We start from the raw sequence: 20,524 nt of genomic DNA on the forward strand, positions 1-20,524 counted from the left end.
AGTGGGCCCTGTAGTGACAACTCTTTGATAAATATACTGAACAACATGAGGTGTCCGGAGAATGAATGAATAGTAAGTATCTCACACACTATTTTTTCAGATGCATGTATACATTGTTGTGATTAATAAAACAGTTTTATTTGAAGTACTTCAAAAGTTACAATGGCTTTTTTTTTTTTAATTAAGATTCCCAAAATACTAACTGGAGAGAGCCAGATGTTTTGGTTACTCAAAAAGGTTGCAAACTCCTGCTTTAGGAAATCACCTCCCAGGAAACCATTCTCTTTCTGATAAGCAGCACCTGGAATAGGTGCGCCTACTGAGAATAAGAGAAATGTCCTATAGAATTCAACTAGTAACAATTGTATGAATTACAAATAATGCACTTTTTATTGTGATAAGTTTTAGCAAAAAAAGGCATCAACTTGCAAAGGAGAATTTGTAGTGTTTGACCACATACCAGGTGGCACAGTCGACACAAAGTAGTACTGACTGATCGAGTGTGCAAACTTCTTCACATCGGAACTTTGGCCTTCACTGGCTATCTGCAGAAACTGCAACATCAAAAACCTGTACGGATTGCCAAGCCTCACTTCAACCAAATTTTTAGTTCACTGCTTTAAAAACTCTCTCTCTCTCACACGCACACACATACACACAAACTCAGGAGTTATATCAGGACCTGTCTCAGCTGTGTATATGTAAACTCTTTTATCCCTCTGGTTCAAATGTCATCATCTATTTCCTTTTTGAAACAGTCTCTTTGTCTGATTTCCAGTGCTAGTCAGCTGAAGCAGTCAGGCAAATACATTTTTTTAATAGAAAGACAGTGATCTAGAATTGATGAGTTCTTTTTTTTCCCTTTTCCTTACAGTTTCCCCCACTATAAAACCATTTCAATCAGCACTGAAAATGTCAGAGGGGAGGGCAAGAATTTTCAGGAAGCACTGGGTACAGGATGGCAATATATTCTGATTCAGATACTCACTCTTAGTATCAAAGGATAATTAGTGAGAAAAACAGTATATGCCTTCCTTGCAATTAGTTAAAACCAGGTAACAAACTTACACATCAGTATGTTGTAAAAATAGACATTCATGAATACATGAAACACAAAAATAACTTGCTACTCAATCTCAGATACACGAATATACTTAAGAAAGAGAAGTTTTATTAGGGCAATTTCACTTTATTTTTCCATACAGCAAAGTCAACTACTGCAGTAATAATAAAATAAGCATAAAACAAATTGCAGCCCAAGACAAAAATACGTAATTTTAAGCAACTACAAGCAGAAAGTAAGTTGTGATTACATAATAGTAAAACCAAGCACATTTGTCCTTTCAGCAGATGAAAGTGGTAGGGTTGCTGATAAGTGCAGCATCATTAACCAGCTGGAGTGAGGGCTGGATACACTAATTCATTAAACAAGTGCCCATTACCACATTTTGCTTTTTGAGTGCTTCTGAGTTGAAAATTAAAACCGTGAAATTTGAACTGTTTTATTTTTTCACCTGCTGAAAGAACAGGATCCTACAGCAATTAAAAAACAATCACATAACAACTATAGCTACGGTGTGCTGTTTGGTTTGCCTGTTTATGGTTTAAATTTTGTGAAAGTCAATACTTGTTTTGAAGATTTTTGTGTGTGTGAACAATAAACCACTGAAATTGGCAGAAACTGATTTGAATAACATATGTCCTTAGTATAGTTCTTTGTTTTGTTGTTGTTGAAGTTTTAAACATGCAGTAGTTTTGAAAAATGTAAGGAATATTTGATCCATGATTTCACCTTAATGGTTGAAATACCTGCTATTTTTGGTAATGATCTTCAGGCAGATTTGGCCCAATGGAGTTTTTGTCAGTCATGAGATCTCGGAAGGATGGCATATCTTTCCAGCTGAAAAAATCCTGGCAAACTACAAGCTGTCCACAAAAAGCAAAGCAACATGTTTGAAGGGATATGGAGTGCTAACTCTGTGCCACTTTTGCAAGCAATTTTGCTCAGTCTGTCATTTTATTAGCCTTAACAAAACTCCTTGTAATTATAGACGTTTTTATTCAAAATAAGATCTTACTATTATACAGGTTTCTCTCTTTTGACTATATACAGAAGTGCAAAAAGTCAACCTTCTCTCTAGACGTCCCAACATGCTAAATTGCAGCATAATCAACCCTCAAGAGTTTGCACACACGCTATAATTCTCATCACGTAAACTTTGAGTATTTGGATTATCAACAAAAAGTCCCTTGTTCTATTTATTGATTATGCAGCTTATTTATAACAAGGCCTGATATTCAGGGATTTCAAAAATATTAAACAATACTTTAACATTTGAAATGGATACAGTAGAAAATAAATTTTATTCTAATATCTAGGATCTAGATCTTCTTATAATAACTAATTACAAACAAAATAAATCATCAAAATATTACTCAATTGTCTGCCAGGATTGTTGCGATAGCAACAACTTAACTTCTTACTTAGCAATGATTATATATTTATAAGATATCCATATAAAAGATCTTTGTTCTTTTAATGAAAACTAGACAAGAACTAACAATGACTGACATTCTTACATTGTAATATTAAATCAGTAAAATATAAATCATTTAGTTAACAATAATACGAATATTCATGACACTACATGTAATTCAAAACTGAGTATGTTATGAAGGAAAAACTACTTCAATTTTTTTTTGTATTTTGAAAAATTCATTGGTAAAATCTATTAAAACAATAGTCTATAAACTGAAATGGTATTCAATTGTTAATAGAAAATGAAAATCTAATAAATGTAGGAAATGAAAAACTACAATTTAAAAAGAAAAATAAGTAATATTCTATAATGTAACTAACTACAATAACATGTGAAGTCACCATTACTCTCTTAACACGGCTGAAATTACATTGGTATGGGTTCCAACCCGTAATGTAATAATCTAAGGCTTTAATAGATGTACAGTACAATCAGTAAAATCAACACATCAGTCTTATATTAGAAAGCATCTCTCTCAAGCATAAAAACTTGCAGTAAACTTGGAAGTATGGAAAGTTCTATAACTGAACTCTCACTTCTCCCATTCCATACTATAACTACCAGTGACCTGGCCCCTACTTCAGCAATTTTTAGAACTGCTGAACAGAGCAAAAATATCCTTTACTAGCTGCAACATCCAAACCACAAAAAAGGGAATTCCTTTGGATGAATCCATTCTTAAAAACTGAATGCACATCTATTTTATTTTAATTTTGTAAAAGGCTTTCTAAGGCTATAAGCAGTTAATCTGAACAAAACAAAACAAAACAAAAATCACATATAAAATTCACCCATGTACTTAACCCACCCAATTACTAGGTTAATTAAACATTTCCCATTTTCATATTTTGGTTTATCATGCATCTGATGACAGTGCTGCTTTCTTCTTTGTTTAGAGTCACTATATTGAACGTGACTGTGATGAAGCATTTAAGCAAATGTGAAACCATTTTTGCAAAGCATTTATAGTCTATTGACTTTTGACAGAGGCTATAAATAGAAGCAAAATAATTTCCTCAAACATTTTTTTGTTATCGTGTCTCAGAAATGGCATATCCCTTTTGAATACCATGTTATACAGTATAATATGCATAAATATTACACTACAATGCATTAAAATAATTTTATATATATCTATTATATATATCTCCAGTATGTGAGTTTATCTGTATTGAGAGAGTTTGTGTTGTGCTGTCTATTGTTACTGTAAAGTTAAATTGGCCATTTCTGAGACAGCTTTGGTTTCAAAAAAAAAAAAGAATGGTGCCCTTCGACTGATTAGTACTAGCAAATAAGCAACAAAATGTGGCTCTGAAAACAATAACACTGAAGAAATAATACTCTAATTTGATGTACAGTCTATGGCACTTCATGAGAATCCTTAACAACATGGTACTTAAAGCCATGATGTGCTTTAAAATATACACAGTTGTGGTTTTGCTTGGCACATTCATCTGTCAGACCCCTCCCTCACCACGTCTTACAATCTATTACATTAAAAATATTACTCTTAAACAAAAATGACTGTGCATGCACGCTCTCATCTATAATGGCAATTTTAAATACAAGGTGCACCTTTGTTATTTGTAAACCTTGAAAGAAATAAACTTATTTTTAAAAAATTATATCTTGGTCTACAGACGTACCAATACATAATAGAATCATGGTTACACCATAGTCTGTCTTTTCAAGATGGCATGAATATATAGGAAACTAATTAGGTATGCATATTTTAATGCATAACTCTGTGCTAGAAAAGAAAGACAATGTTGTTCTTTTAGACAGGAATATCACCTCAGCACAAATATCAATTAAATATACAAAGTGTATAGGCAACAGTGTGCAGTGGATTTCCATGTTCTCTTTTCTTCTGCTTAACATGCAATATGTGGATGTCTTGTGGCTGAGGGACTTTTGTGTGTGTTGCTTGACGGTATATACAATATGGCTAATGACCTCGTCCTTTACTCTAACCAAGCACACTGTCCTTTCCTCTTTAGTATGATCTACAAGGGAAAAAGAGATAATCATTGTTAAAACAGATAATATGTAAAGGCAGTTTCCAATATATGTTTAATATAAATATTTTATTTCTTGATTAAACAGTATGTTTGCATGCATGTTATTATATCTTCATGTAAAAACAAAAACCATTTCACAAGTATAAATGGATCTAAATTTGTCTATCATCTCTACGTGAATGAAATGACATGCACAGTTTAATAAAACTATAGACTCTGTCCAAAAATTTGCAAAATCAAGGTCATAATACAGTGCAGCTCTTTTTTAACACTTGTCATTGGGCAGAATTTAAACTTACTTTTACTTCTTTTCTAAAGTTTAATAGGTTTCAAGAGTAATGATGTGGCTTACAAAATTAAAATCTATGCAGTAAGTTTTATTAAACAACATTCACTCCATTTGGGTGCTGTACATTTAGAAAAAAAAGAATGATATTTTAAATGACTGTTTTGGATAATTCAAAGTTCATGGGGGTGGGGTTACCCCCTAAAGCAAAGAAAAATAAAAATACTTACAAATTAAGGAACAATTTCTGATGAATTACGTTTTAATAGATATTACGACATATTTGTGAATTAATAGTTCCAGTTTTTACATGAAATTTGTTCTCATCAGGGATTCTTTACATACTAAAATTATGCTTTAGAATATAACTTTGAAAACGAAAGAAATCACCATTTTGCTGACTCAAAAAACAGTTTAAATATTGTAAGTCCTCGCAAAAATGAGCAATCATTTGTTAAGTCAATAGAACGTCAAGAGTTCAATACAGACAAATCCATTGGTTTGCTAATTATTGATGGACATATAGTCATTTGGTATCATTTTTTCCAACTTCGATTATTGCTAAGAAATATAAAACATAGTTACGTACATACATACCAAACATACCCAATTGACTACAAAAGTTTGAAACTATTTTAACAAGTCAAAAGGATTCTTCTTCTAAACCTACACACTACAAAGTAATGTACTTGTTCTTAAATGTGGCTGTTGTTCAGGGTCATGAGTCTTTTCATTCGAACTGCTTTAAGAGAGCTAATGAAATACACAAAAATCAAATTTCAATAATTTAATTCATTACTGCGGCATGTGTTTGGCCGTGCTGCTGAGACTGGGTCTATCATTTGTTTCTTAACTGGGTCTCTAATTCTGCCTATCTCCTGCCTGGGCTCTGCTTGGTCCAGCCTTTGCTATGGACTGTTATCATAAGGGCCTCTGCCTCTGCTCCTGACTTGGCACACGATCCCTTCTTCTATAAAGCCTTATTCCTCCGTTCTCTATAACAACACCTTCACTGTCCAAATTCACTTTTCCGCCTCTGTTGGAGAGAGCTGCTCCTTCACCTTTGCTCCAAGAGAAACTTATTCAAACCACTTGTAGTGAATTGAATTATGTCCCCCCAAAATTCACTCTAGCTTGAACTGTGTCCCCCAAGTTTTATGTATTAGAAACTTAGCCTTCACTGTGACTGTTAAGAGGGTGGGAAATCCTATTATGGTAACTGAAAAGTGGAGCCCTGAAGAGGTGATTGGATTGTAGGACCATGCAGTAGTGAATGGACAAATACTGGGTGGTCAGGGGTGTGATTCTGAGGGCTTTAAAAGAAGAGGAGAGTGTGTCTTTCTCTTTCTCTGCTTCCACCATTTTTTACAGTGTGATACTCTGCTGTCTCTGCCACCACCACCGAGGCTCTCACCAGATGTGTTCCTCGGACTTTGGACTTCCCAGCCTCAGAAACTGTAAGCAATAAATTTCGTTTTCTTTAAATCACCCAGTTTCAATTATTTTGTTATAAGGAACAGAAACAAACTAATACACCACTCTTATTTTAATATACTATCCTGAAATTATTAACATCTTTATATCATTGATATGGTAACTAACACAAAGTAGCACCAAAAACTTTTTTGTAAATATGTTAATGAACAAATAAATAAATGAAAAGAAGCAATAAAGAACGATCACCCATCATATTTACCAGATTGTTTTAAATGTCCTGGCTCTTTCTAAATATAAAAATAAGTATCTAACGTGCTTCTGACACATGTTGTAATGTAAATGCATGCACACTGAATAAAACACATCCTTTAAAGATGAAAAATGGGCCCCTCTGAAAGTATTTAAGACAATGTTACGGATGGCAAAACACAAGCCTTTCAAAGCATTTTTGAGCAATGGCAACATTTGAAGAATTATATGATCCTCTAAGGTAACTGGTATTTTAAAATACCTAACGTTCACTTGGATTTGTACATGTATGTGTACGTATATGTGAGTGTGTGCATATACTTATTTAAAGTCAGCTTTATTACATTGTAATGACCCTGTGTATGGTGACACATGGGTTGACGTGGGTACATACCTTCATTTAGAATTTAGCCAAAAATAAAAAAATAAAACAATGATCTACACCAGGGGTCAGCCAAAATATTGCCTGCAGGCCAAATCTGGCCTCCTGCCTATTTTTGTAAATAAAGTTTTATTGGAATACAGCCACACGCATTTGTTTACATATTGTCTCTGGCTGCTTTCATGCTGCCATGGCAGAGTTGAGCAGTTGTGACACAAACCATATGGACCACATGGCCAAAAATATTTACCATCTGGTCCTTTAAGAAAAAATTTGCCAACCCCTGATCTGTGCCTTCTATTACTTCTAAGTCATATTTTTTCTTCATCCTTGTGTTTCTTTCTAATGTGAAATAAAATACAAAATTTATTTTCCTTCAATATTTTGTATAGTTAAGTGATATTAACATTTACTATAAATTTGTATAAAATTCCTCGTAACCCACCTAAGATAAAAATGTGGGCTCTATATAAATATTTTCTCAGAGATTTTGCAAAATTTTAAATGAACTACACAGTTGCTATCTAAGGAAACAACCACAAATACACAACTATATATTACATAATGAACTTACTGTTTAGTGATGAAAATTCTACATCTGGGTAACATACTTGTGGCTAGTCAGATGTTCGGCAGATATTATGGGTATCTAGCAAATAAAAAATTATTTAATGAATGATCCATGCAAGCAAGCACACAACCAAGAGATGAAAACATTTTAATATTAAATTTTTAAAGAAAAGTGAAATTTAGCTGTGAGGTGAAAGTCCTTATCTGGTCAACATAACAGTAAGTTAATGTAAACTTAAATGCCAAAGTAGCAACTACTTTTTTTTTTTTAATCTTCATGTTAAATACTACTCTATAAATGTTACCAGTTTTTAGGAAGTAAGAGAAGTAAAACTACCAAAAATTCATGCAGAGCAGTAATTGAAAGAAGCCCTTTTTGTTGGCCTACACACATATACACACACCTGTGGTTTCAGTTATTTACTAATAATCCAGAAATCAGAGTAGAAAATGTCTTGTCTATTTTTGTCCAACCAAATTTCTAACATTTTTGCTTAAATTAGGGCATCTGGCTTTTTTTTCCCCCAAATTAAAAATACCAGGTAAAAATTATAAAGAAGTAATTCAAAAGAAATAGTTAAGAGCATATGTTTACTTCAGAAAATATTTCTGAATCCTGATTGCACATTTTATTGCATTTTAAATGGGCAAGAGAATTAGAAAACTTGAGAGAAAATACAATAAGAAACCAATATACACGTGACTTATTTCATTTGTCCCAATAGCCAAGATCTTCGAATTTATTGCTTGACTCTCCCCAAACTCAAAATTAATGTCTGCTAACCTGGGAGAGGCAGCACAATACATTGAGACTATTAAAGGACTGAAAGCATGGGTTCTAACACTAGTGGCCCAATTCCTGGCTGTGTGACCTTGAGCAAAGCAATTAATTACTCTATGCTTAAGTTTCTTTCATAAAATAATGCTGAACCCACTTCAGCAAGGTTGATGGGAGAATAATGGAATCACATACTTGAAGGCATTTGTTGTTGTTGTTTCAATTTAGACATCCTAGACTAATTCAACATATTAAAATCCACAATCTGGAGTGTATATTACTAAGACCCTGTTTTATTTCCATTTCTCAGCTGACATTTTTACACAATTTTACAGCATTGGCAAATGGCACGAAAAAGTGCTCCAAGCATAATGAAGCTTCTCATACCATTTTTCCTGCAGCTGCAGGACAGGATGCTGCACCCAACAGTGTAGAAGCATCAAGGATGGGGCTGTCGAAACATACCAAGGACCTTCAACACCAATCGATGCAGATGAAGGGCCAGCTATAAACTTCTGCATGCATGCAGGCTGCATTTTGTGGCATCAGCTATTTCCAGCATTGCTAATGTACTGTAGGCATATACATATGTATGTATATGTAGATATAATATATGTGTGTATATATATATATCCATTCCCTTTTCTTTCTTTTGGTTGTAAAATAGTATGAAGACCCAAAGTACTGTAGGCATATACATATGTATGTATATGTAGATATAATATATGTGTGTATATATATATCCATTCCCTTTTCTTTCTTTTGGTTGTAAAATAGTATGAAGACCCAAGATTATGCATGAAATGGTCACAGCACAATGCAAAAAGTAAAGTGTCCCCTACAACCCAGGTGGCCAAGGGCATGTTGAAATTTGCTTTGCTATAGTTCTGCTTACACCAGCAATTCTATAGTCATACATGGTACACATATGAGAGTTCAACATCATTGATCTGCACCATAAATGGATTGCATTCAATCCATTACAATATTTCCGCCAAAGATTACTTGCTAACATGCCACATATGTAAATCTACCATTCTTGTAAACGAGTCTGATGCATTAGCAAAAATCCAGGATTATTTTTGTCAAACTTCTGAAAAACTAATGATTCTTTGCCAAGAAATGTTTAAAGCTTGTCTGAAACTTTAAAATAAATCCATTTGGCATTCTGCTTTTGAAAGTTTTTAATAGCTGAAAGTTCTTCATCAATGGTACGTGATGCATTGTAGAAACAAGAGTGGCTATTCCTAATAGTAATATACACAAATTCAGATGGCTCTTAATTGGCCTTCTCTTCCCAAGGGGTAACATGTTGAGTCCCATCTGATACTGGTTCTTTTGAAATTCATTTGGCTACATTTAACCTTAGTGTAAGGGTTATCCAAAATTTCGTTTGGCTCAAAATTTTTTTTTATACATTATCAATCCTAATGAACTTTGCTAAACATATCTATATAGTCATATCTATATAGTCAAGCCTTATGCCTAATTTACATAAATGTAACTAATTCAACCACTATTTTCTGGAACACTTTTTAAAATGGGATCAGAAAATGCTGGTTGAATCAATGTAAATTTTTAAAGTTTAAATATTTTAAATAATCATTTTAAGTAGTCACTCTTGTACATAATGAAATTTAAATTTCTTAAACAGATCCTTTTTACATAAAAGTATCCTGCATAATTGTTACCCTATAAACTTGTATGGAACACAGAATGACTATCAAATACCATACATGATAACTTTTTTTTTCTTTATAAATCTCTAACATTTTTGCAGGGTAATTATGGAAATAAGAGCACTTAGGATGTTTTCTTTCACTGAAAGTATTAAGAACCAGAGCTCGGAGATGCTGTATACAAACTTAATTTATTTTGACTATGCAATTTGCTTATCGAATGAATCAAATTATAATGAATTTGTAACAGACTCTATTTACAAGAGTGGTCACTTGTGGCATACGCAATACATTTAAAAATTCTGTTTTTTATTAAGAGTTTAAGTAAGAACTGAGAAACTGTACATAACAAATGTTTTTAATAAATACCTTAAAATTGCCTTCATCTTGGATTGGTCAAAATATACGCAAGGATTGTTTGAGATCAAATGAGAATTGCTTGTGTAAATATCATTTTAGTAGCTTCAGAAATGGAGCTGCGACAACTTTGGAGCACTTATAAATGGCAGAAAAGCATTCTGCTGCTAATCACAGAGAGAATGTGTAGGCCAACAAGAGGTATCTTTGAAACCCCATGCTTATTAAAGCACCCCCTACAGCCCTCACGTACACACGATTCCCACTGACCTCAATGGGAAATCCCTGTGCGTAAGGGCTGCTGGATTGAGCCCTATTAGAGTTGGTTTTTAAGAAACAAAGCTGTAAATTAGCAAACCTGGTTGGCTGTGGCTGTTGCAGCGAAGGGAACACTTGTGGCAGATGTTGTTGCTGCGGACACAGTGGCTGGCGTAGCACCGTGCACCATGGGAACTTTCGGAGGGAAAATCATATAAGCAAACATACAGAAGAGTGTAGCAATATGGAAACCATGGCAACATGGAGGAGATAATTGGGCATGGTATTTATCACAGCAATAAGCCATGTGACAGGATATCATCACCAGCAAGTGACATGCAATCACAGCGCAAAGCAGGACAACATTCCAAGGAGAGAAGGGGAAGGGGGATGAAAGAGAAAAAAAAGGGGAAAAAAAGCTTGTTACCATCAAATCAAGAAAATTGACACAAACAGGCTTAATTTGCTAAGTCAAAAACAAGAATTTAATATAGTGTTCATAGTCAGACATTCTAAATCTAGTCAAAATACAGGTATTTACTTCATATATACAGTTATCTGCTTGAATGAAAGTATTTTTTATTTACTATTATAAAAATATACAGTATATTACTTTTAAGAAATAGATTTTTTTTTTTACACACCAGAACTCATAGTCCAATCAAAATCCACCAAAGGTGACTAAAGGAAACTGTTGTGTGTAAAGAAAACATTTATGTGAGTCCATGTCAATTAAATAGAAAATGGCATTTAATTGACAGGTGTTAGTAAAAGGGAAATGGACTTGCCCAATAGATATAAGTTAAACTTAGCAGTGGATTTTGAGGGGCTGTGAGGCGCACCATAGGTTTAAGATAATCAAGAAACAAAGCTGGCACCTACCAACACTTGTAGCGGGTGTCATGCACAATATTGAGCCTGCCCATCATGCATTGCAACAGGAAGGTGGATTTGAAAAGGGAAAAGAATTAAAACATCCCATCACACGTGTAATTAGGAAATTCATTTTAACAAAGAAGAAAAATTGTTATTATGGGAACAGTGGCATGTAACTGTCAGCACAATCAAATCATACAATAGCACAGTGATCAATTAGAACTAGTCTCAAGTGAAGAGTAAAAGCCAGTTTAACTGTGTGCTGGTACACTTTGTTTCTCTTAATTGCTGCCTATAAATAAATGTATTTTCGAAAAAACTTAAACCCTCTTAATTCTTTTAAAAATAATATTGTAATTTGTTTTGTTTTAATCCAGTTACTAACCATCTGGCTGCTTTGCTATTTCTGACTTTAACATATGAATGTATTAACATTTTCTTTAGATTGAGAACATGCTAAATAACTAGATATTATTTATTATTAAAATGATAAATTATTCAATGCACAAAAGTGACTTAACAGTGTAATGAAACTCAAACATTTATTTTCATTCCTTTGGTTTTGTTTCCCTGTTCTTTGTAGCAGCAACCACATGGACATGGAAGGGGTTGTGATCTTCCATACAGGAATTTTATTTGGAAGGATACCACACAATAAATTATGCCTAAAAAGAAAATAAAACTTCTGTGTTTCCTTAGTTTGGAATCAAAATGTAGGAAAAACATTAATTGGGAATATAATTTCTTATAAGTTTCAAGTTGGTTTACTTGGTAGATATCTGGGAAAACAGATTGGTTTTCATTGCTGGTTTAGACCCTCAAGACTTCTTAGAGTAGCAAATGTTCTACAAAATTTCACATGCAAAAAAATGCTAATTAGACTTCAATACAAATCCTACATGGGAGATAATGAAGATACATACATCACATACGGGGTGTAAGCACTGATGTTCACTATTGTTCGACCACACTAAGTAAAAACGTTACATATGTGAATATAGTTCCTATTCTCTTTGACATAGAAATAATGAAAATCTTAATTTAGTTTACCTAATACAGGGCACTTTCCCATATGCAGAACTACTGGTCTTTCTATGAGATTATTTTAGACTTCTAGGTTTTAAAATACCAAATAATTTTATATTTCTATCTAATTCTTGGCATGTCCTGTTTAAATATGAGCAGCATCTGAGATGAACATTTGTTAGAAAAATATCTGCCAATTGAGTTTTGTCAGAGATGGCCCTACCAAACAAAGCTGCCACTGAGCAACTTAACCGAAACAAGGATGACTTCACTGGCTTCCCTGAAACAGCTGCCATTAATCTGTTATCACAATTAGACTGTGGGCACATGATCAGTGACTAAACTCAGTAACGGATCTAAGGACACATCCTTTCAGGTGGAGAAATATTATATTGAAAGACATTACTTAAGACACTTGAAGATCTCTGTCATTTGCTATTACTACTGAGTCAGACTTGTGAAAGACAACAACAGAAACAAACCAGCAATAACAAAGAAGATAATCTGAGACAGTAGAGCAAGCAAAATTTAATACTGGACCTAGATCTTGTGAAGCCATTACCCTCTAATGGCAGGGTGGGAGGACTGGGAAAGAACAGATGAAAAGATAAATAAAAAAGAATAACTTGATATTTAAAAAACATTAAAGTCAGTTTCAATATTGTACAGGTTATACGTTTTTAAATTATTATTTATTATTATGCTGCAATTTGTCTATTGTATTTCATCCCATGCATAATTAAGCCTGCACATACTAAAAATGAGTTAACCTTATACCAACTCTCTAAAGCCCTAAAGATTTTATGATTTAAATTTTAGTTTGAGTTGTCTTCCTTATTACCATTATAACCAATGCACACAGTTTTGAGAGGGATTTGCAGCAAATAAACATAAGGCAGCAATGAAAATACTAGCCAGGGTGCAATAACTCACACATATGAAGACATAATGCTGTAGGACCCACTTACCAAAAGCCAAAATCACTTTTGAAATGACCATAATATCCATCTTTACTTCAAATGGGTTGATTTACTAATAATGATGTACAAATAGCCAATTTAAATTTTTTCCTCCATTTTCAGTACAAGGCGAAATTTAAGTGAATATATTTGTCAATTTCCAATTTCCCCTACAAAGTTATTTGCATGGCAGAGTGGTGTGTTTCTGAGAATGTGTTATTTTAATTATGTGACTTTTTAAATTAAAATTTTAATTGATCTGTATGAAGATTCAGGAAAAACAACTAGGATGGTGATTTACAAATGAGATGTATGCATAGTTAAAATTACTTCAAGGAGAAGGGAAAGAAGGAAGAGAGAAAAATAAATGGAGATTTGATTATAAGTTAGAATTTTGATGTAATAATTCAAGCCTATTTAGATTTATTATGGTAATTATAAAGCTGATTTAAGGTCTAAAATCAATGCACACCATTTCAGGACTAAAAGTTCATAACTGATTGAATTATCCTCAAAACTGATATCCAAACAATTACTTATATATTAATAACAATTTTTGTAGTTTATCAGTTACAAAAATTGTTATTAATATATAACTAATTATATAATTCTAAGTAATTATATATATATATATATTTATTAATTATAATAAAAGTGGCAAGCGGGAAATTTTTGTTTTCTCTTCTTTCTGTAAAAACTACACCATTGCCCTGCTACCCGCTACCCCACCTTCACAACCCCATTACCATCTAAGAAAGTTTCCTGGCTTTTTGTTTCCTTATTTCTGGTAGAGTTGTAAGGCAAATCGAAGTACAAGTTGCTTAAAGCAAACTTATTTTTAGATCTTTTAAAAATCATTAAGCCAACATTGATTGAGGGAAATATGCTAGACAAAGAAAGGTATGCTTCTGAGTGATGAGAAGGAGAGATAAACGCCTCTCACTGTGAAGTGGCAGGCAGTCTGCAGGGTCCACAAGTAGGTTCTTTCACAACAGGCTTGCAAACAGCTAGCCTTCAAGAGCATGGGCTACACTGTGAGCCTTGGGTATAAGAATGCTTATACCCAAGGCAGGCACAGAACTCCTGAAGTACCTGACTTCAAGGGCTCCTGCAAGCATGTACTATGATCACATCAGCAGTGAGCAGTGGTGACTGAAGAACGGAGAATGGGTAGTCCCTCTGAGAATACTGGACTCTCAGTTTGAAAGTGTGGTTAGGAAGGAGAAGGAGATGGGAGGATGGGGTCCTGGATTCCAGTAATGCTTGTTATTTCTATCCAAGCTGGTGGGATTAGAGTTTAGAGCTGGACTTACAGAAAAAAAAAAAAGTAAGTAAAAGTGATATTTCTGATATACTCTAATTTCAGGGGTGAAATTCATACCTACAACATACATAGACCCTAGATTATGCAATTATGTGTATACATAATCAATTTAGCCCTGAAGAATGAAGGTTAAAAAATAAAAGTAGTATGCATATTTTAAAAAACAAAAAAACTTCAAGGTGAACTTAATCTAATGGTTATATTTATCCTTAAATGAGGTGGAGGGTATGAAACATCTGGCATCAGAGTTAGGTGATCAGTAAGACAAACAAAATACTTCTGGATACCAGATTTTTGCCCTTGGGCCGTGAGCGTGTAATCTCATATAAATACTGGCATACCCTGTGGCATACAATCAATGTTTATTGACTGAATAAATGGAAAGATGGATGAATAGATAAATGGATGGAAAACAGAGGAGGAGGAAAGGAGGGAAGAAAGGAGGAAGGGAGGAAGGAGAGGGAAAGAATGATGGGATACATGAATGGATGGATGGAGGATGGTTAGATGGGAGAGATATTATAGTAGATAGTAATTTTTCTTAGCTAGGTGGCTGGCTTGCCACTGAACCCTGATCTTTTGCGAGCAACCTATTCTGTATACATAGTCATCTACTCTATGGATTTAGCCAACCATATTTCACTGTAACTTGAATGAAATAGATCTACCTTATCTCTGAAGTTATTGAAGCAATAGACTACAAGAGCTCTAAAAGTCTGAGCTGCAAAAAATAAATGACTTCCACTTTCTTCTGAGTCCCAATAAAGCCTTCAGAGTATACCTTCCAAATTATTATATTATGGTCAGATGGGATGCTTTGATCATATAATTCATCTGTATTATTTGTCTGCAGAATAACCTAGACTTGGAAAATGAACCTCCTTTTCTCCCAGGTATTATACATGAGATTACATATGAATTTTTGGTAGGCTAGATTTCCTTTAGTTCTCCAAGAATATTTTTTAAAAATTGAATTGCCAAATTTTAAAAATTCAGAGATTTCATATATAAACATACAAATGTCCAGAATATGAGGGGGAAAAAATAATAAGAGCTAGCAGATCTGTACATCAGGGTTCTTGTGTTAGGTTATGCAGGTTTGTACAACCAAACCTAGGAGGCACAGACACAACCAACCATCAGTCAAAATTATATATTTACAGACTATAATGCAAATGGAGCCACAAAGGGTCTGTGGTGCCCAGTAGGTATAACCAGCCAGCCAGATATTCCTCTTAGGCAACAAAAGGCTAAGCTTGATCTTTAACAGTCCCCTTTAGACTGGGCCTGTGCTCTCCAGTGCCTCCCAGACCCCGCAGGCTCCCAGTTTATTTCTTGCTTCACTTTGTGTATGCCCTGCCTGGCTGCTGCAGCGTTTGAGTTTACAATCCCTGCATCAGACTCTTTCCTTTCCATCTGCCAAAATGGTTTGGCAGAAGTAAAGATGGGCTATCTGTTTCAACCTTTTCATGTCATAGGGCCAATTTTTGTGCACTCAGGCACATATAATAATAAAAATATTTTTTAAAAATCATGGAGGCAGTACCTACTTCTGGCAGCCTCTGAAAACTGCATTGCAAATGAATGTTATTTTATATTACTACTGCGATAGTATCCTATCATATTGATTATAAATATCAAGAACATAATATTTCTCACCACTGATCTTTATTCCTCATTTCATTAAGCTACAATTCTTAGTTTTTAAGAAAAACCATGAGATACCTCAGATAAGTCTCCATTGTTGACCATCTTACCTTACACCTTATCTATGACTAAAAACAAACTTGGACTGTGGTTTATGTGCTCTAACAGTAGAACTCTATGGATGATGAGATTCATTTTATCAACAAACCTAACCCCTTACCTGGTGGGAGAAATGCTGTATGCTGTTGTAACTGCATGTTGGCTAGAGCCTGTTGGTATTGGAAAATACCAGTGTTAAAGACTGCGGTGGCACCGTTGGTTTTTTCAAGAGCAGGCCTCTTTGGTAATGGGGGAAGTACAGCTTGAGGAATTCCCTGTTTAGTGAATGAGTATAAAAAACAAATACCAGTAAAAAGAGAAAAAGAAAAAAGAAAAATCAGTTGAAGGCTAAAATTGTTAGGAAGCATGAGCAAGCAAGCAGCAGAGCACTTAACTACCCAAGGTGGAAAAAATCCAATAAACAAAAAATAAAAAAATAATAATAATAAAAAAAGCAAGATAAAAGCTTTAAAGGAAGCATTATTTTTGTCCAAAACAAACCCCCACTAGTACGACAGCACATGTGTTAAAGTGTTTTACATCCCATAATGCTTCAGGCTTTCATGAGAAGCCACTGATTTGGGAAAAGAAGAAAAGCCGCACTGCGAGCTCCATGAGGATCGACAAGTATAAGCAATGTTAATAGTTAATTGTACAGAGTGACCGAAACAGATAAAATAAAAACCCCGCTCTGCTCCTCCCCCCCAGATCTACCTAGACATGCAGATGTCCCAGAGCATGCAAGTTTTTTTTCTTAAATACTGAACTATACATATTAAAAAGTAAATAATGCTATCACTAAAGCCATGCTAACCAAACAGGTACATAAATATACAGTCAAAAATACACTTTTAATGTCCTCCAAGTATTTCTTTAGAACATTCTACAATGTAGTTAAACTGAATGTGGGCTGCTGGGCCTCAGAATCTTTCACTATATGATATCCATCTGTGTACTTGTCTTTCCACTAATTTTGTCAGGAAACCACACTCAGTTTTTCATTGTACTTTACAACTTCATAACAGAACACCACTGATCTTTATTCCTCATTTCATTAAGCTACAATTCTTAGTTTTTAAGAAAAACCATGAGATACCTCAGATAAGTCTCCATTGTTGACCATCTTACCTTACACCTTATCTATGACTAAAAACAAACTTGGACTGTGGTTTATGTGCTCTAACAGTAGAACTCTATGGATGATGAGATTCATTTTATCAACAAACCTAACCCCTTACCTGGTGGGAGAAATGCTGTATGCTGTTGTAACTGCATGTTGGCTAGAGCCTGTTGGTATTGGAAAATACCAGTGTTAAAGACTGCGGTGGCACCGTTGGTTTTTTCAAGAGCAGGCCTCTTTGGTAATGGGGGAAGTACAGCTTGAGGAATTCCCTGTTTAGTGAATGAGTATAAAAAACAAATACCAGTAAAAAGAGAAAAAGAAAAAAGAAAAATCAGTTGAAGGCTAAAATTGTTAGGAAGCATGAGCAAGCAAGCAGCAGAGCACTTAACTACCCAAGGTGGAAAAAATCCAATAAACAAAAAATAAAAAAATAATAATAATAAAAAAAGCAAGATAAAAGCTTTAAAGGAAGCATTATTTTTGTCCAAAACAAACCCCCACTAGTACGACAGCACATGTGTTAAAGTGTTTTACATCCCATAATGCTTCAGGCTTTCATGAGAAGCCACTGATTTGGGAAAAGAAGAAAAGCCGCACTGCGAGCTCCATGAGGATCGACAAGTATAAGCAATGTTAATAGTTAATTGTACAGAGTGACCGAAACAGATAAAATAAAAACCCCGCTCTGCTCCTCCCCCCCAGATCTACCTAGACATGCAGATGTCCCAGAGCATGCAAGTTTTTTTTCTTAAATACTGAACTATACATATTAAAAAGTAAATAATGCTATCACTAAAGCCATGCTAACCAAACAGGTACATAAATATACAGTCAAAAATACACTTTTAATGTCCTCCAAGTATTTCTTTAGAACATTCTACAATGTAGTTAAACTGAATGTGGGCTGCTGGGCCTCAGAATCTTTCACTATATGATATCCATCTGTGTACTTGTCTTTCCACTAATTTTGTCAGGAAACCACACTCAGTTTTTCATTGTACTTTACAACTTCATAACAGAAAAAGGAATATATATTTTTTAAATTGATTTAAAAAAAAACCTCGTATCTACAATAAAGCTACATGCCAAGCTAAAAGGTGAAAGGTCATAGTACCAGGTCAAAGGTTGCCTCGAGGGGTCGCTTCAGTGATTTGACAGCCGACTGAGTCTTAATTAGCAGGCAGCGAGCACATGATGGCAATGGGCCAGTGGGGTTCAAGCGCATTAACATAAACAGCAAGCAGAGGTGCATCATGGGGGCAGCAGTGCATTTTTGGGTAGGTGAGAAAAAACAAATAAAAAAACAAATCATCGGAATGCCATATACAACGAATAACAAGACTAAGCATGCACAATAAAGGCACTACTGAGTTGTTATTGGGAGGATAACTCCTCTTTGTAGTTAATTACAAACAAGATACTCTAACAGAAAAAAAAAAAAGAGTGAAAGAAAGAGAGGAGGAGTCTGCCTTCTGTATTTTTGCTCAAGTATCCAGAAACAAACACAGAAAAGACCTCTTTCATGATTATTTCACTGTGCTATAAAATACTACACAGCGATTTTTAAATGAATATTTTAATGATTTAGTCATATATTCATGTAAAAAAAGGACATTAAAACAGCTAAGCAAAGAACAAAGAATGGACTCATTAAAATCAGCTATTAGATCACATTAAAATTTACCTTAAGAATATAGTTTAGTATCTATCCTAAATGATCCAATTTCTAACTTCTTGAGTACTGCTGTCTTTCTCCTTTCTATATAATGGCATAGTCAAGCTTCTCTAATTTTATAATTATGTTTATGCCACAATATTATTTCAGACAATCCAGATAGCATACTATTCAAAATCCTACAGCTAATTCTGAAAACAATTTTGTTGAAGCAATTCTCCTAAATAGTTCCAGATTATGTTACTGTTAAAAGCAAGATATATGTAAAGAAGAGGCTTGATGTGCAGAAGAACACACCAAAGGAGAACCATGGCTGATTAGATGGCACACAGAAATAAGAAGACTGAAAATGGCAATATCGTTAAATTGAAAAGGAGACAGGTGGTTCTTTACAAAGCAGAAATTTCAGAAACCCTACATCCAGAATAAGACAGATTATGAAGAGTTAGGCCAAGAGTAGGAGCAATCTGAACCATTTGAGGAGTTACCCTCACCTCTGTGTACAGTAACTTCTTTATGTATTGTCTGGGATACCTGAACAAACATATCTTCAGCAAAAAAATTTTTTAAAGGTTAATAAATGAATAGTTTGTAGTCAGATAAAGTTGTTCACTTTGCTTTTTTGACTGCTAACAAGGAAAGAGCTGGTATCTCTACTCACCATGGCAGCTGCGGTGGCTGCAGCCTGTGCAGCGGCAGCCTGGTTGACCTGGTATTGGGCAGCCTTGATCTTGGCTTGCAGATGTGCAGGGGGATGAAAGTATTTGCACTTTTCCCGAGAGCATCTCCCTTTGATGTAATCCATACACACGGTGACTGTGTTGTCATTGGTATCAATCATTGTGCTGTCAGCAGGATGAGCAAACCGACAATCATTTTCCCCTCTGTTGCAATTGCCACGCTGGTACTCTCGACATACCTGTGAGGTCGTTAAGTGCATGGGGTTTAATCAACATGAAGAATTGGAGACTTCGGATGATTTTAATTTAAAGTTCAAGACTGGTGATGGAAGGGGAAAACATAATTTGCAAACAACAAAAGAACATCAGCAATACCCAGTTTAGTATACAAATTATAACTCAATCCCATTTCAGTAAAATGCCCATGAGAAAGAAAACGCATTGGGCCGGCCCCGTGGCGCACTCGGGAGAGTGTGGCGCTTCGGTACGCAGCAGCACTCCCACCGCGGGTTCGGATCCTATATAGAGATGGCCGGTGGGTTGCGATCCCCTTACCGG

General features: G+C 34.6%; 1 protein-coding gene across 2 annotated transcripts in view; it reads right to left on the reverse strand.

The window, feature by feature from the left end:
• Nucleotides 1–1,149: 1,149 nt before the first annotated feature.
• The window catches only part of MBNL1 (muscleblind-like splicing regulator 1), a 144,983-nt gene continuing 125,608 nt past the window's right edge, over nt 1,150–20,524 (reverse strand). Inside the window, exons 4-10 of one of the 2 annotated variants that reach the window (XM_008572915.1) lie at nt 19,948–20,205; nt 18,726–18,779; nt 17,727–17,880; nt 11,440–11,475; nt 10,658–10,752; nt 7,490–7,564; nt 1,150–4,546 (exon numbers count right to left, since the gene is read on the reverse strand). In XM_008572915.1, coding sequence (XP_008571137.1) covers nt 7,508–7,564; nt 10,658–10,752; nt 11,440–11,475; nt 17,727–17,880; nt 18,726–18,779; nt 19,948–20,205 — 654 coding nt within the window. In that variant the 3' untranslated portion in view covers nt 1,150–4,546; nt 7,490–7,507. The remainder of the gene's footprint in view (nt 4,547–7,489; nt 7,565–10,657; nt 10,753–11,439; nt 11,476–17,726; nt 17,881–18,725; nt 18,780–19,947; nt 20,206–20,524) is intronic. The other variant, XM_008572916.1, reaches the window with a different exon arrangement.

This window comes from Galeopterus variegatus, unplaced genomic scaffold (genome assembly GCF_000696425.1).
Source record: "Galeopterus variegatus unplaced genomic scaffold, G_variegatus-3.0.2 Scaffold847, whole genome shotgun sequence".
Lineage (NCBI taxonomy): Eukaryota > Metazoa > Chordata > Mammalia > Dermoptera > Cynocephalidae > Galeopterus > Galeopterus variegatus.